Source organism: Somniosus microcephalus, unplaced genomic scaffold (assembly GCF_052327205.1).
Source record: "Somniosus microcephalus isolate GS21.2 unplaced genomic scaffold, FLI_Smic_1.0 unresolved_chr4, whole genome shotgun sequence".
Lineage (NCBI taxonomy): Eukaryota > Metazoa > Chordata > Chondrichthyes > Squaliformes > Somniosidae > Somniosus > Somniosus microcephalus.
The window spans coordinates 47,804,410-47,819,020 of record NW_028225182.1 but is presented as its reverse complement, the minus strand read 5'-3'; the positions used below and the strand labels follow the sequence as shown (position 1 = coordinate 47,819,020).

Here is a 14,611-nt window from a genome sequence, read left to right as displayed (position 1 = left end):
TATTAACGATTTGGAGGAGGGGACCGAGTGTAACATATCAAAGTTTGCAGATGATACTAAGATGGGAGGGAAAGTAGTGAGTGAGGAGGACATAAAAAACCTGCAAGGGGACATCGACAAGCTAAGTAAGTGGGCAGAGATTTGGCAGATGGAATACAATACTGGAAAGTGTGAGGTTATGCACTTTGGCAGGAAAAATCGTAGAGCAAGTTATTATCTTAATGGCAAGAAACTGGAAAGTACTGAAGTACAAAGGGATCTGGGGGTCCTGGTGCACGAAACTCAAAAGGTTAGTATGCAGGTGCAGCAAGTGATTAAGAAGGCCAATGGAATGTTGGCTTTCATTGCTAGGGGGATAGAATATAAAAATAGGGAGGTATTGCTTCAGTTGTACAAGGTATTGGTGAGACCGCACCTGGAATACTGCGTACAGTTTTGGTGTCCATACTTAAGAAAGGACATACTTGCTCTCGAGTCAGTACAAAGAAGGTTCACTCGGTTAATCCCGGGGATGAGGGGATGGACATATGAGGAGAGATGAGTAGATTGGGACTCTACTCATTGGAGTTCAGAAGAATGAGAGGCGATCTTATTGAAACATATAAGATTGTGAAGGGGTTGGATCGGGTGGATGCGGGGAAGATGTTCCCGATGATGGGTGAAACTAGAACTAGGGGGCATAATCTTAGAATAAGGGGCTGCTCTTTCAAAACTGAGATGAGGAGGAACTACTTCACTCAGAGGGTGGTAGGTCCATGGAATATGCTGCCCCAAAAAGCTGTAAAAGCTACATCATTACATAAATTTAAAACAGAAATGGACAGTTTCCTAGAAGTAAAGGGAATTAAGGGTTACGGGGAGCGGGCAGGAATTTGGACATGAGTCTAGGTTCGGATCGGTCATGGCCCTGTCGGTAGCAGAGCGGGCCCAGGGGCCGTGTAGCCTGATCCTGCTCCTATTTCGTGTGTCTAATTCTGTTAGATTCAGGAGATGGTTCTGTGATAGTGGATTGGCGGTTAGGATCAGATCAGCCATGATCTTATTGAATGGCGGAGCAGGTTCGAGGGACCGATTGGCCTACTCCTGCTCCTATTTCTTATGTTCTTACACTGTCCCATCAAACACTCCCAGGGCAGGTACAGCACGGGTTAGAGACAGTTTGTTAAATGTTAAGGGTGCGGCCTATGCCCCTGGGCCTCCACTGGTGCTAACTTACCTCAAGTCCCAATGGTAACTCTTCTTTCAATCCTCTTTACTCCGTCCCTCCCCCAATTATTTGCACGCCCGCCCTCAATTCAGCCCCTCTGCTCAGCAATGCTGTGGCTAACATGGATTGGGTGGAGGGAGGAGAAGGCGAATCTCTGCTGACTGGCTCTGTACCTCGGGGCTAAGCCTCTGGTTGGAGCACTCCACAGTGACATTTGTACCTGCTTTAAAGTTCACTAAATGACTTGCTTTCCGTTACAGGTTCAAACTTCGTGATCAGAGGACACTGTGTGCGGATCCAGGGAAGGAATGGGCAAAGCTGCTAATGAAACGATTTGATACAGGTATCCTCTATCTATCCTCTTCCACCCTTTGGAGACTCTTGACCAGAACAGAGAAATTATTTTGCTTCTCCAATTAAACTGCCTTTAAGTGACACTCATATTGATTTTGCTCTTCCCCAACTTGTATCAGTAGGAGGTGGATGCAGTAATGGGGTATGGGTGCATGCTGATTATTCTGCATTATCCTGGTGCCCTATCTCTCCATCGTTCTATCCTGTCTCTTCATCATTACTCTCCTATCTCTCCATGATTGATACCCTGTCGCTCCATCACTGATAAGCTCTCTCTCCATCACTCTATCCTATCTCTCCATCACTCTATCCTATCTCTCCATCATTGCGAACCTATCTCTCCATCATTGCTATCCTATCTCTCCATCATTGCTATCCTATCCCTCCATCATTGGCAACCTATTCCTCCATCTGCATAAGGATATAAAGAAATAGGAGCAGGAGTTGGCCATTCGGCCCCTCGAGCCTGCTCCGCCATTCCATAAGATCATGGCTGATCTTCTACCTCATCTCCACTTTCCTGCCCGATCGCCATATCCCTTGATTCCCTTAATATTCAAAAATCTATCAACCTCAGCCTTGAATGTACTCAATGACTGAGCCTCCACAGCCCTCTGGGGTCAAGAATTCCAAAGATTCACCACCCTCTGAGTGAAGAAATTCCTCCTCATCTCAGTCCTAAATGGCCGACCCCTTATTCTGAGACTGTGACCCCCCGGGTTCTAGACTCCCCAGCCAGGGGGAAACATCCTCCCTGCTTCTGCCTGTGTCCCACCGGGAGCTTTACTTCACAAAATAACCCCATCAAGACCAACTGGGCAGTGTTAGCCATGGCTCTCGCCTTCTGGGTCAGAAGGTTGTGGGTTCAGGTCCCGCCACTTGAGCACATAATCCAGGCTGGCACTCCAGTGCAGCACTGAGGGAGGGCTACACTGTCGGAGGTGCTGTCTTTTGCATGAGATGTTAAACCGAGGCCCCGTCTGCCCACCTCGGGTGAAGAGTCCATGGCACAGTTTTGAAGAGCAGCAAGGGAGTTCTCCCCGGTGTCCTGGCCAACATTGATCCCTCAACCAATACCTATAAACAGAATGGGCCAGAAATTCGGGTCCCCACGGGTGAGTACGCGCTGGGTACTCACGCGTAGGGCCAACGGAAGTGACGGTTTTGTGCATGCACTGCGCATGCGCTGGAAACCGAAACTTCCGTTCCCTTGAAGGAAGGGGTTCGGAGGTCAAACGCGTGCGCCAGAGAGGCAGTGCGTAGACCTGGAACTTCTGATTTTTTTTACCGGTTTCTCCATGCGGGCAAGTCGCTAGTAGCTGCGTGTGAAAAAAGCAGCCGCAAGGCCTTCTTTTAACGAGATGAGAGGTTAATTAAGTAAAATTAAAACATTTTTTTCACAGCTTTATCATTTTAAATACTTTTAAGAAAGGTAAGTTTATTTTTAGCCCCGTTAAAAACTTTAATTAATTTTTTCAAAAATTTAAATTTTTGTTAAAATAGTTAATTTATGTAATTTATAGTTGTGTTAAAAATATGATTTTTTAAATTAAATTTATTTGAAGTTTTACGTAGGTTTTGGGGCCGATCTCTATTCATAGATTTGACAGGTCTTCCTGTCAAATCTATGAATGGAGATTCCCTGCTCCGATTGGCTCTCCATGGCCCACGTGATCCCAGGGGACGCTGCGAACTAACTGCGCCCCTGGGATACGCAAGCACTGCGCGCCGGCAGCTGGAGGAGGCCCAGGATCGGAATCCCACGCGGGCCCACAGCTCAACGGCCGGCGCGCTAGGGAAGTGCAGGTCGGAGGCTTACACCCGCGGGAAGCCACCGACTCGAATTTCTGGAATATTGTCTTCTCATTACGTTATTGCTGTTTGTTGGATCCTGCTGTGTGCCAATTGGCTGCCACGTTTCCTACATTACAACAGTGACTACGCTTCAAAAGTAATTCATTGCCCGTAATGCGCTTTGGGAGTTCCAGGGGTTGAGAAAGGCGCTATAGAAATGCAAGTTCTTTCTTTTCTTTAATTACTGAACGGCGCTCAGTCCTCAGCCCTGGATTGCAGGGATGTAACGGTGAACTGACCTAACGCATCTTCTCAAACAGTAAAGAACCGCCAACGTGAGGCAGCAAAGAACAAGAAACCGGAAAAGCATTCCGCCGCCGGTGGCGCAATGCCTGGGACTGGCACAACCGCAAGTTCAACCCCAACATCTGGCGCCCCCACCTCCACACCAGTGACCACCAGACACAAGGAGACAACGAGCAATCCTGCAGACTCAGCTCAGACCCAGGGTAAGCATCAAAGTGTCACCGGACGGTTTGATAGAGTCCAGTTGTCGGCAAACACTCAATACTGGTGGTTACAAGGCAGCGACGGTCAGGAAAGTGACTAAGACTTTGTGGAAATGTCTCCAATTCCCAAACTGTGTGTTGTTGGGGATCTGAGTCATCTCATGGGAGAGTCCATGTACGCGAGGGATGGGCTTCAATGGGAGAGTCCATGTTCCCGAGGGATGGGCTTCACTGGGAGAGTCCATGTACCCGAGGGATGGGCTTCACTGGGAGAGTCCATGTACCCGAGGGATGGGCTTCACTGGGAGAGTCCATGTACCCGAGGGATGGGCTTCACTGGGAGAGTCCATGCATCCAAGGAATGGGTTTCAATGGGAGAGTTAAGGTCCCAGAGACATGAGATTGAATTGGTGAAGTTAATGAACCAAATGTTCCTCACTGTGTTCTAACACTGCCTTGTTGCACTGACCACATCGACCTCTCCCCAAACAGGTGGCGGTAAAATCACCGGAGATCCTCAGCAGGCTGAAGGACCATCATTGCTAGCCTATCTCTCCATCATTGATCTCCTATCTTTCCATCAGTGCTCTCCTATCTTTCCATCATTGATCTCCTATCTCTCAATCATTGCTATCCTATCTCTCCATCATTGCTATCCTATCTCTCCCACATTGCTAACCTATTGCTCCATCATTCTATACGATCTCCCTACAGTTGCTCTCCCATCTCCAGATCAATAACTCACCCGTAGGACAGAAGCCCCAGCAATGCAACACGTCTTCAGTACTGCACTCAAGTGTGAGCCGAGGACAAGTGTTCAAGGCCTGCATTGGGGCTCAGACGCCAGAGTGCCACCAATTGAGCCACATTGGGGTTAATTTCTGGGTGTTCTACAGATAGTAGCAGAGACAAGGCCACAATGCCCATTAGTGAGGGTCTAGACCAGAAGCCTCACTCAGCAAAATAACCCTCATAAAGACCAACTTGATTCTGAATACTGACCGGAGCTCAGTCCCCAGCCCTGGGTTGCAGGGATGTAACAGTGAACTGACCTAAAGCACCTTCTCAAACAGCAAAGGACCGCCAACCTGATCCACAGCAAAACACCAAACCTGAAAAACTCTCCGCCGCCGGTAACGCAATACCTGTGATTGGAACAACCGCAAGTTCAACCCCAACATCTGGTGCCCCCACCTCCACACCAGTGACCACCAGACACAGGGAGACAATGAGCAATCCTGCCGACTCAGCTCAGACCCAGGGTAAGCATCAAAGTGTCACTGGACGGTTTGATAGAGTCCAGTTGTAGGCAAACACTCAATACTGGTGGTTACAAGGCAGCGACGGTCAGGAAAGTGACTAAGTCTTTGTGGAAATGTCTCCAGTTCTCAAGTTGTGTGTTGTTGGGGATCTGATTCATCACATGGGAGAGTCAATGTGCCAGAGCGATGGGCTTCACTGGGAGAGTCCATGTACCCGAGCGATGGGCTTCACTGGGAGAGTCCATGTCCCCGAGGGATGGGCTTCACTGGGAGAGTCCATGTACCCGAGGGATGGGCTTCACTGGGAGAGTCCATGTCCCCGAGGGATGGGCTTCACTGGGAGAGTCCATGTCCCCGAGGGATGGGCTTCAATGGGAGAGTCCATGTCCCCGAGGGCTGGGCTTCACTGGGAGAGTCCATGTACCCGAGGGACGGGCTTCACTGGGAGAGTCCATGTACCCGAGGGCTGGGCTTCACTGGGAGAGTCCATGTACCCGAGGGACGGGCTTCACTGGGAGAGTCCATGTACCCGAGGGATGGGCTTCACTGGGAGAGTCCATGTACCCGAGGGATGGGCTTCACTGGGAGAGTCCATGTCCCCGAGGGATGGGCTTCACTGGGAGAGTCCATGTACCCGAGGGATGGGCTTCACTGGGAGAGTCCATGTACCCGAGGGATGGGCTTCACTGGGAGAGTCCATGTACCCGAGGGATGGGCTTCACTGGGAGAGTCCATGTACCCGAGGGATGGGCTTCACTGGGAGAGTCCATGTACCCGAGGGATGGGCTTCACTGGGAGAGTCCATGTACCCGAGGGATGGGCTTCACTGGGAGAGTCCATGTACCCGAGGGATGGGCTTCACTGGGAGAGTCCATGTACCCGAGGGATGGGCTTCACTGGGAGAGTCCATGTACCCGAGGGATGGGCTTCACTGGGAGAGTCCATGTACCCGAGGGATGGGCTTCACTGGGAGAGTCCATGTACCCGAGGGATGGGTTTCAATGGGAGAGTCCATGTACCCGAGGGACGGGCTTCACTGGGAGAGTCCATGTACCCGAGGGATGGGCTTCACTGGGAGAGTCCATGTACCCGAGGGATGGGCTTCACTGGGAGAGTCCATGTACCCGAGGGATGGGCTTCAATGGGAGAGTCCATGTACCCGAGGGATGGGCTTCACTGGGAGAGTCCATGTCCCCGAGGGATGGGCTTCACTGGGAGAGTCCATGTACCCGAGGGATGGGCTTCACTGGGAGAGTCCATGTACCCGAGGGATGGGCTTCACTGGGAGAGTCCATGTACCCGAGGGATGGGCTTCACTGGGAGAGTCCATGTACCTGAGGGATGGGCTTCACTGGGAGAGTCCATGTACCCGAGGGATGGGCTTCACTGGGAGAGTCCATGTACCCGAGGGATGGGCTTCACTGGGAGAGTCCATGTACCCGAGGGATGGGCTTCACTGGGAGAGTCCATGTACCCGAGGGATGGGCTTCACTGGGAGAGTCCATGTACCCGAGGGATGGGTTTCAATGGGAGAGTCCATGTACCCGAGGGACGGGCTTCACTGGGAGAGTCCATGTACCCGAGGGATGGGCTTCACTGGGAGAGTCCATGTACCCGAGGGATGGGCTTCACTGGGAGAGTCCATGTACCCGAGGGATGGGCTTCACTGGGAGAGTCCATGCATCCAAGGAATGGGTTTCAATGGGAGAGTTAAGGTCCCAGAGACATGAGATTGAATTGGTGAAGTTAATGAACCAAATGTTCCTCACTGTGTTCTAACACTGCCTTGTTGCACTGACCACATCGACCTCTCCCCAAACAGGTGGCGGTAAAATCCCCAGAGATCCTCAGCAGGCTGAAGGACCATCATTGCTAGCCTATCTCTCCATCATTGATCTCCTATCTCTCCATCAGTGCTCTCCTATCTCTCCATCATTGATCTCCTATCTCTCAATCATTGCTATCCTATCTCTCCATCATTGCTATCCTATCTCTCCCACATTGCTAACCTATTGCTCCATCATTCTATACGATCTCCCTACAGTTGCTCTCCCATCTCCAGATCAATAACTCACCCGTAGGACAGAAGCCCCAGCAATGCAACACGCCTTCAGTACTGCACTCAAGTGTGAGCCGAGAACAAGTGTTCAAGGCCTGCATTGGGGCTCAGACGCCAGAGCGCCACCAATTGAGCCACATTGGGGTTAATTTCTGGGTGTTCTACAGATGGTAGCAGAGACAAGGCCACAATGCCCATTAGTGAGGGTCTACACCAGAAGCCTCACTCAGCAAAATAACCCTCATAAAGACCAACTTGATTCTGAATACTGACCGGAGCTCAGTCCCCAGCCCTGGGTTGCAGGGATGTAACAGTGAACTGACCTAAAGCACCTTCTCAAACAGCAAAGGACCGCCAACCTGATCCACAACAAAACACCAAACCTGAAAAACTCTCCGCCGCCGGTAACGCAATACCTGTGATTGGAACAACCGCAAGTTCAACCCCAACATCTGGTGCCCCCACCTCCACACCAGTGACCACCAGACACAGGGAGACAACGAGCAATCCTGCCGACTCAGCTCAGACTCAGGGTAAGCATCAAAGTGTCACTGGACGGTTTGATAGAGTCCAGTTGCAGGCAAACACTCAATACTGGTGGTTACAAGGCAGCGACGGTCAGGAAAGTGACTAAGTCTTTGTGGAAATGTCTCCAGTTCTCAAGTTGTGTGTTGTTGGGGATCTGATTCATCTCATGGGAGAGTCAATGTGCCAGAGCGATGGGCTTCAATGGGAGAGTCCATGTCCCCGAGCGATGGGCTTCAATGGGAGAGTCCATGTACCCGAGGGATGGGCTTCACTGGGAGAGTCCATGTACCCGAGGGATGGGCTTCACTGGGAGAGTCCATGTACCCGAGGGATGGGCTTCACTGGGAGAGTCCATGTACCCGAGGGATGGGCTTCACTGGGAGAGTCCATGTACCCGAGGGATGGGCTTCAATGGGAGAGTCCATGTACCCGAGGGATGGGCTTCACTGGGAGAGTCCATGTACCCGAGGGCTGGGCTTCACTGGGAGAGTCCATGTACCCGAGGGATGGGCTTCACTGGGAGAGTCCATGTACCCGAGGGATGGGCTTCACTGGGAGAGTCCATGTACCCGAGGGATGGGCTTCACTGGGAGAGTCCATGTACCCGAGGGATGGGCTTCACTGGGAGAGTCCATGTACCCGAGGGATGGGCTTCACTGGGAGAGTCCATGTACCCGAGGGATGGGCTTCACTGGGAGAGTCCATGTCCCCGAGCGATGGGCTTCACTGGGAGAGTCCATGTACCTGAGGGATGGGCTTCACTGGGAGAGTCCATGTACCCGAGGGATGGGCTTCACTGGGAGAGTCCATGTACCCGAGGGATGGGCTTCAATGGGAGAGTCCATGTCCCCGAGCGATGGGCTTCACTGGGAGAGTCCATGTACCCGAGGGATGGGCTTCACTGGGAGAGTCCATGTACCCGAGGGATGGGCTTCAATGGGAGAGTCCATGTACCCGAGGGATGGGCTTCACTGGGAGAGTCCATGTACCCGAGGGATGGGCTTCACTGGGGGAGTCCATGTCCCCGAGCGATGGGCTTCACTGGGAGAGTCCATGTACCCGAGGGATGGGCTTCACTGGGAGAGTCCATGTACCCGAGGGCTGGGCTTCACTGGGAGAGTCCATGTACCCGAGGGATGGGTTTCAATGGGAGAGTCCATGTACCCGAGGGATGGGCTTCAATGGGAGAGTCCATGTCCCCGAGCGATGGGCTTCACTGGGAGAGTCCATGTACCCGAGGGATGGGCTTCACTGGGAGAGTCCATGTACCCGAGGGATGGGCTTCACTGGGAGAGTCCATGTACCCGAGGGATGGGCTTCACTGGGAGAGTCCATGTACCCGAGGGATGGGCTTCACTGGGAGAGTCCATGTACCCGAGGGATGGGCTTCACTGGGAGAGTCCATGTACCCGAGGGATGGGCTTCACTGGGAGAGTCCATGTACCTGAGGGATGGGCTTCACTGGGAGAGTCCATGTACCCGAGGGATGGGCTTCACTGGGAGAGTCCATGTACCCGAGGGATGGGCTTCACTGGGAGAGTCCATGTACCCGAGGGATGGGCTTCACTGGGAGAGTCCATGTACCCGAGGGATGGGCTTCAATGGGAGAGTCCATGTACCCGAGGGATGGGCTTCACTGGGAGAGTCCATGTACCCGAGGGATGGGCTTCACTGGGAGAGTCCATGTACCCGAGGGATGGGCTTCAATGGGAGAGTCCATGTACCCGAGGGATGGGCTTCACTGGGAGAGTCCATGTACCCGAGGGATGGGCTTCACTGGGAGAGTCCATGTACCCGAGGGATGGGTTTCACTGGGAGAGTCCATGTACCCGAGGGATGGGCTTCACTGGGAGAGTCCATGTACCCGAGGGATGGGCTTCACTGGGAGAGTCCATGTACCCGAGGGATGGGCTTCACTGGGAGAGTCCATGTACCCGAGGGATGGGCTTCACTGGGAGAGTCCATGTACCCGAGGGATGGGCTTCAATGGGAGAGTCCATGTACCTGAGGGATGGGCTTCACTGGGAGAGTCCATGTACCCGAGGGATGGGCTTCACTGGGAGAGTCCATGTACCCGAGGGATGGGCTTCACTGGGAGAGTCCATGTACCCGAGGGATGGGCTTCACTGGGAGAGTCCATGTACCCGAGCGATGGGCTTCACTGGGAGAGTCCATGTACCCGAGGGATGGGCTTTAATGGGAGAGTCCATGTACCCGAGGGATGGGCTTCAATGGGAAAGTCCATGTACCCGAGGGATGGCCTTCAATGGGAGAGTCCATGTACCCGAGGGATGGCCTTCAATGGGAGAGTCCATGTACCCGAGGGATGGGCTTCACTGGGAGAGTCCATGTACCCGAGGGATGGGCTTCACTGGGAGAGTCCATGTACCCGAGCGATGGGCTTCACTGGGAGAGTCCATGTACCCGAGGGATGTGCTTCAATGGGAGAGTCCATGTACCCGAGGGATGGGCTTCAATGGGAGAGTCCATGTACCCGAGGGATGGCCTTCAATGGGAGAGTCCATGTACCCGAGGGATGGGCTTCAATGGGGGAGTCCATGTACCCGAGGGATGGGCTTCACTGGGAGAGTCCATGTACCCGATGGATGGGCTTCAATGGGAGAGTCCATGTACCCGAGGGATGGGCTTCACTGGGAGAGTCCATGTACCCGAGGGATGGGCTTCACTGGGAGAGTCCATGTACCCGAGGGATGGGCTTCACTGGGAGAGTCTATGTACCCGATGGATGGGCTTCAATGGGAGAGTCCATGTACCCGAGGGATGGGCTTCACTGGGAGAGTCCATGTACCCGAGGGATGGGCTTCACTGGGAGAGTCCATGTACCCGAGGGATGGGCTTCACTGGGAGAGTCTATGTACCTGAGGGATGGGCTTCACTGGGAGAGTCCATGTACCTGAGGGATGGGCTTCACTGGGAGAGTCCATGTACCCGAGGGATGGGCTTCACTGGGAGAGTCCATGTACCCGATGGATGGGCTTCACTGGGAGAGTCCATGTACCCGAGGGATGGGCTTCACTGGGAGAGTCCATGTACCCGAGGGATGGGCTTCACTGGGAGAGTCCATGTACCCGAGGGATGGGCTTCACTGGGAGAGTCCATGTACCTGAGGGATGGGCTTCACTGGGAGAGTCCATGTACCCGAGGGGTGGGCTTCACTGGGAGAGTCCATGTACCCGAGGGATGGGCTTCACTGGGAGAGTCCATGTACCCGAGGGATGGGCTTCAATGGGAGAGTCCATGTACCCGAGGGATGGGCTTCACTGGGAGAGTCAATGTGCCAGAGCGATGGGCTTCAATGGGAGAGTCCATGTACCCGAGGGATGGGCTTCACTGGGAGAGTCCATGTACCCGAGCGATGGGCTTCACTGGGAGAGTCCATGTACCCGAGGGATGGGCTTCAATGGGAGAGTCCATGTACCCGAGGGATGGGCTTCAATGGGAGAGTCCATGTACCCGAGGGATGGCCTTCAATGGGAGAGTCCATGTACCCGAGGGATGGGCTTCAACGGGGGAGTCCATGTACCCGAGGGATGGGCTTCACCGGGAGAGTCCATGTACCCGAGGGGTGGGCTTCACTGGGAGAGTCCATGTACCCGAGGGATGGGCTTCACCGGGAGAGTCCATGTACCCGAGGGGTGGGCTTCACTTGGAGAGTCCATGTACCCGATCGATGGGCTTCACTGGGAGAGTCCATGTACCCGAGGGATGGGCTTCACCGGGAGAGTCCATGTACCCGAGGGGTGGGCTTCACTTGGAGAGTCCATGTACCCGATCGATGGGCTTCAATGGGAGAGTCCATATACCCGAGGGATGGGCTGCACTGGGAGAGTCCATGTCCCCGAGCGATGGGCTTCACTGGGAGAGTCCATGTACCCGAGGGATGGGCTTCACTGGGAGAGTCCATGTACCCGAGGGAAGGGCTTCACTGGGAGAGTCCATGTACCCGAGGGACGGGCTTCAATGGGAGTGTCCATGTACCCGAGGGACGGGCTTCACTGGGAGAGTCCATGTACCCGAGGGATGGGCTTCACTGGGAGTGTCCATGTACCCGAGGGACGGGCTTCAATGGGAGTGTCCATGTACCCGAGGGATGGGCTTCACTGGGGGTGTCCATGTACCCGAGGGATGGGCTTCAATGGGAGAGTCCATGTACCCGAGGGATGGGCTTCACTGGGAGAGTCCATGTACACGAGGGATGGGCTTCAATGGGAGAGTCCATGTACCCGAGGGATGGGCTTCAATGGGAGAGTCCATGTACCCGAGGGATGGCCTTCAATGGGAGAGTCCATGTACCCGAGGGGTGGGCTTCACCGGGAGAGTCCATGTACCCGAGGGGTGGGCTTCACTGGGAGAGTCCATGTACCCGAGGGATGGGCTGCACTGGGAGAGTCCATGTACCCGAGGGATGGGCTTCACTGGGAGAGTCCATGTACCCGAGGGATGGGCTTCACTGGGAGAGTCCATGTACCCGAGGGATGGGCTTCACTGGGAGAGTCCATGTACCTGAGGGATGGGCTTCACTGGGAGAGTCCATGTACCCGAGGGATGGGCTTCACTGGGAGAGTCCATGTACCCGAGGGATGGGCTTCACTGGGAGAGTCCATGTACCCGATGGATGGGCTTCACTGGGAGAGTCCATGTACCCGAGGGATGGGCTTCACTGGGAGAGTCCATGTACCCGAGGGATGGGCTTCACTGGGAGAGTCCATGTACCCGAGGGGTGGGCTTCACTGGGAGAGTCCATGTACCCGAGGGATGGGCTTCACTGGGAGAGTCCATGTACCCGAGGGATGGGCTTCACTGGGAGAGTCCATGTACCCGAGGGTTGGGCTGCACTGGGGGAGTCCATGTACCCGAGGGATGGGCTTCAATGGGAGAGTCCATGTACCCGAGGGATGGGCTTCACTGGGAGAGTCCATGTACCCGAGGGATGGGCTTCACTGGGAGAGTCCGTGTACCCGAGGGATGGGCTTCACTGGGAGAGTCCATGTACCCGAGGGATGGGCTTCAATGGGAGAGCCCATGTACCCGAGGGGTGGGCTTCACTGGGAGAGTCAATGTGCCAGAGCGATGGGCTTCACTGGGAGAGTCCATGTACCCGAGGGATGGGCTTCACTGGGAGAGTCCATGTACCCGAGGAATGGGCTTCACTGGGAGAGTCCATGTACCCGAGTGATGGGCTTCACTGGGAGAGTCCATGTACCCGAGGAATGGGCTTCACTGGGAGAGTCCATGTACCCGAGGGATGGGCTTCACTGGGAGAGTCCATGTACCCGAGCGATGGGCTTCAATGGGAGAGTCCATGTACCCGAGCGATGGGCTTCACTGGGAGAGTCCATGTACCCGAGGGATGGGCTTCAATGCGAGAGTCCATGTACCCGAGGGATGGGCTTCAATGGGAGAGTCCATGTACCCGAGGGATGGCCTTCAATGGGAGAGTCCATGTACCCGAGGGATGGGCTTCACTGGGAGAGTCCATGTACCCGAGGGAGGGGCTTCAATGGGAGAGTCCATGTACCCGAGGGATGGCCTTCAATGGGAGAGTCCATGTACCCGAGGGATGGGCTTCACTGGGAGAGTCCATGTACCCGAGGGATGGGTTTCACTGGGTGAGTCCATGTACCCAAGGGATGGGCTTCACTGGGGGAGTCCATGTACCCGAGGGATGGGCTTCACTGGGAGAGTCCATGTACCCGAGGGATGGGTTTCACTGGGAGAGTCCATGTACCCAAGGGATGGGCTTCACTGGGGGAGTCCATGTACCCGAGGGATGGGCTTCACTGGGTGAGTCCATGTACCCGAGGGATGGGCTTCACTGGGAGAGTCCATGTACCCGAGGGATGGGTTTCACTGGGAGAGTCCATGTACCCGAGGGATGGGCTTCACTGGGAGAGTCCATGTACCCGAGGGATGGGCTTCACTGGGGGAGTCCATGTACCCGAGGGATGGGCTTCACTGGGAGAGTCCATGTACCCGAGGGATGGGCTTCACTGGGAGAGTCCATGTACCCGAGGGGTGGGCTTCAATGGGAGAGTCCATGTACCCGAGGAATGGGCTTCACTGGGAGAGTCCATGTACCCAAGGGATGGGCTTCACTGGGAGAGTCCATGTACCCGATGGATGGGCTTCACTGGGAGAGTCCATGTACCCGAGCGATGGGCTTCAATGGGAGAGTACATGTACCCGAGGGATGGGCTTCACTGGGAGAGTCCATGTACACGAGGGATGGGCTTCAATGGGAGCGTCCATGTACCCGAGGGATGGGCTTCAATGGGAGAGTCCATGTACCCGAGGGATGGCCTTCAATGGGAGAGTCCATGTACCCGAGGGATGGGCTTCAATGGGGGAGTCCATGTACCCGAGGGATGGGCTTCACCGGGAGAGTCCATGTACCCGAGGGGTGGGCTTCACTGGGAGAGTCCATGTACCCGAGGGATGGGCTGCACTGGGAGAGTCCATGTACCCGAGGGATGGGCTTCACTGGGAGAGTCCATATACCCGAGGGATGGGCTTCACTGGGAGAGTCCATGTACCCGAGGGATGGGCTTCACTGGGAGAGTCCATGTACCCGAGGGATGGGCTTCACTGGGAGAGTCCATGTACCCGAGGGATGGGCTGCACTGGGAGAGTCCATGTACCCGAGGGATGGGCTTCACTGGGAGAGTCCATGTACCCGAGGGATGGGCTTCAATGGGAGAGCCCATGTCCCCGAGGAATGGGCTTCACTGGGAGAGTCCATGTACCCGAGGGATGGGCTTCACTGGGAGAGTCCATGTACCCGATGGATGGGCTTCACTGGGAGAGTCCATGTACCCGAGGGATGGGCTTCACTGGGAGAGTCCATGTACCCGAGGGATGGGCTTCACTGGGAGAGTCC

At 54.7% G+C, this 14,611-nt stretch overlaps 2 protein-coding genes across 11 annotated transcripts in view; one reads left to right on the top strand and one right to left on the bottom strand.

The window, feature by feature from the left end:
- Window positions 1-14,611, bottom strand: part of mblac1 (metallo-beta-lactamase domain containing 1) — a 420,822-nt gene that overhangs the window by 166,152 nt on the left and 240,059 nt on the right. The gene's annotated exons all lie outside the window — the stretch shown is intronic.
- Window positions 1-14,611, top strand: part of LOC147091036 (uncharacterized) — a 68,349-nt gene that overhangs the window by 19,031 nt on the left and 34,707 nt on the right. The window contains exons 3-6 of one of the 4 annotated variants that reach the window (XM_085977464.1): window positions 1,468-1,550; window positions 3,676-3,864; window positions 4,938-5,126; window positions 7,530-7,718. In XM_085977464.1, coding sequence (XP_085833590.1) covers window positions 1,468-1,550; window positions 3,676-3,864; window positions 4,938-5,126; window positions 7,530-7,718 — 650 coding nt within the window. The remainder of the gene's footprint in view (window positions 1-1,467; window positions 1,551-3,675; window positions 3,865-4,937; window positions 5,127-7,529; window positions 7,719-14,611) is intronic. The other 3 variants (XM_085977467.1, XM_085977466.1, XM_085977465.1) reach the window with 3 other exon arrangements.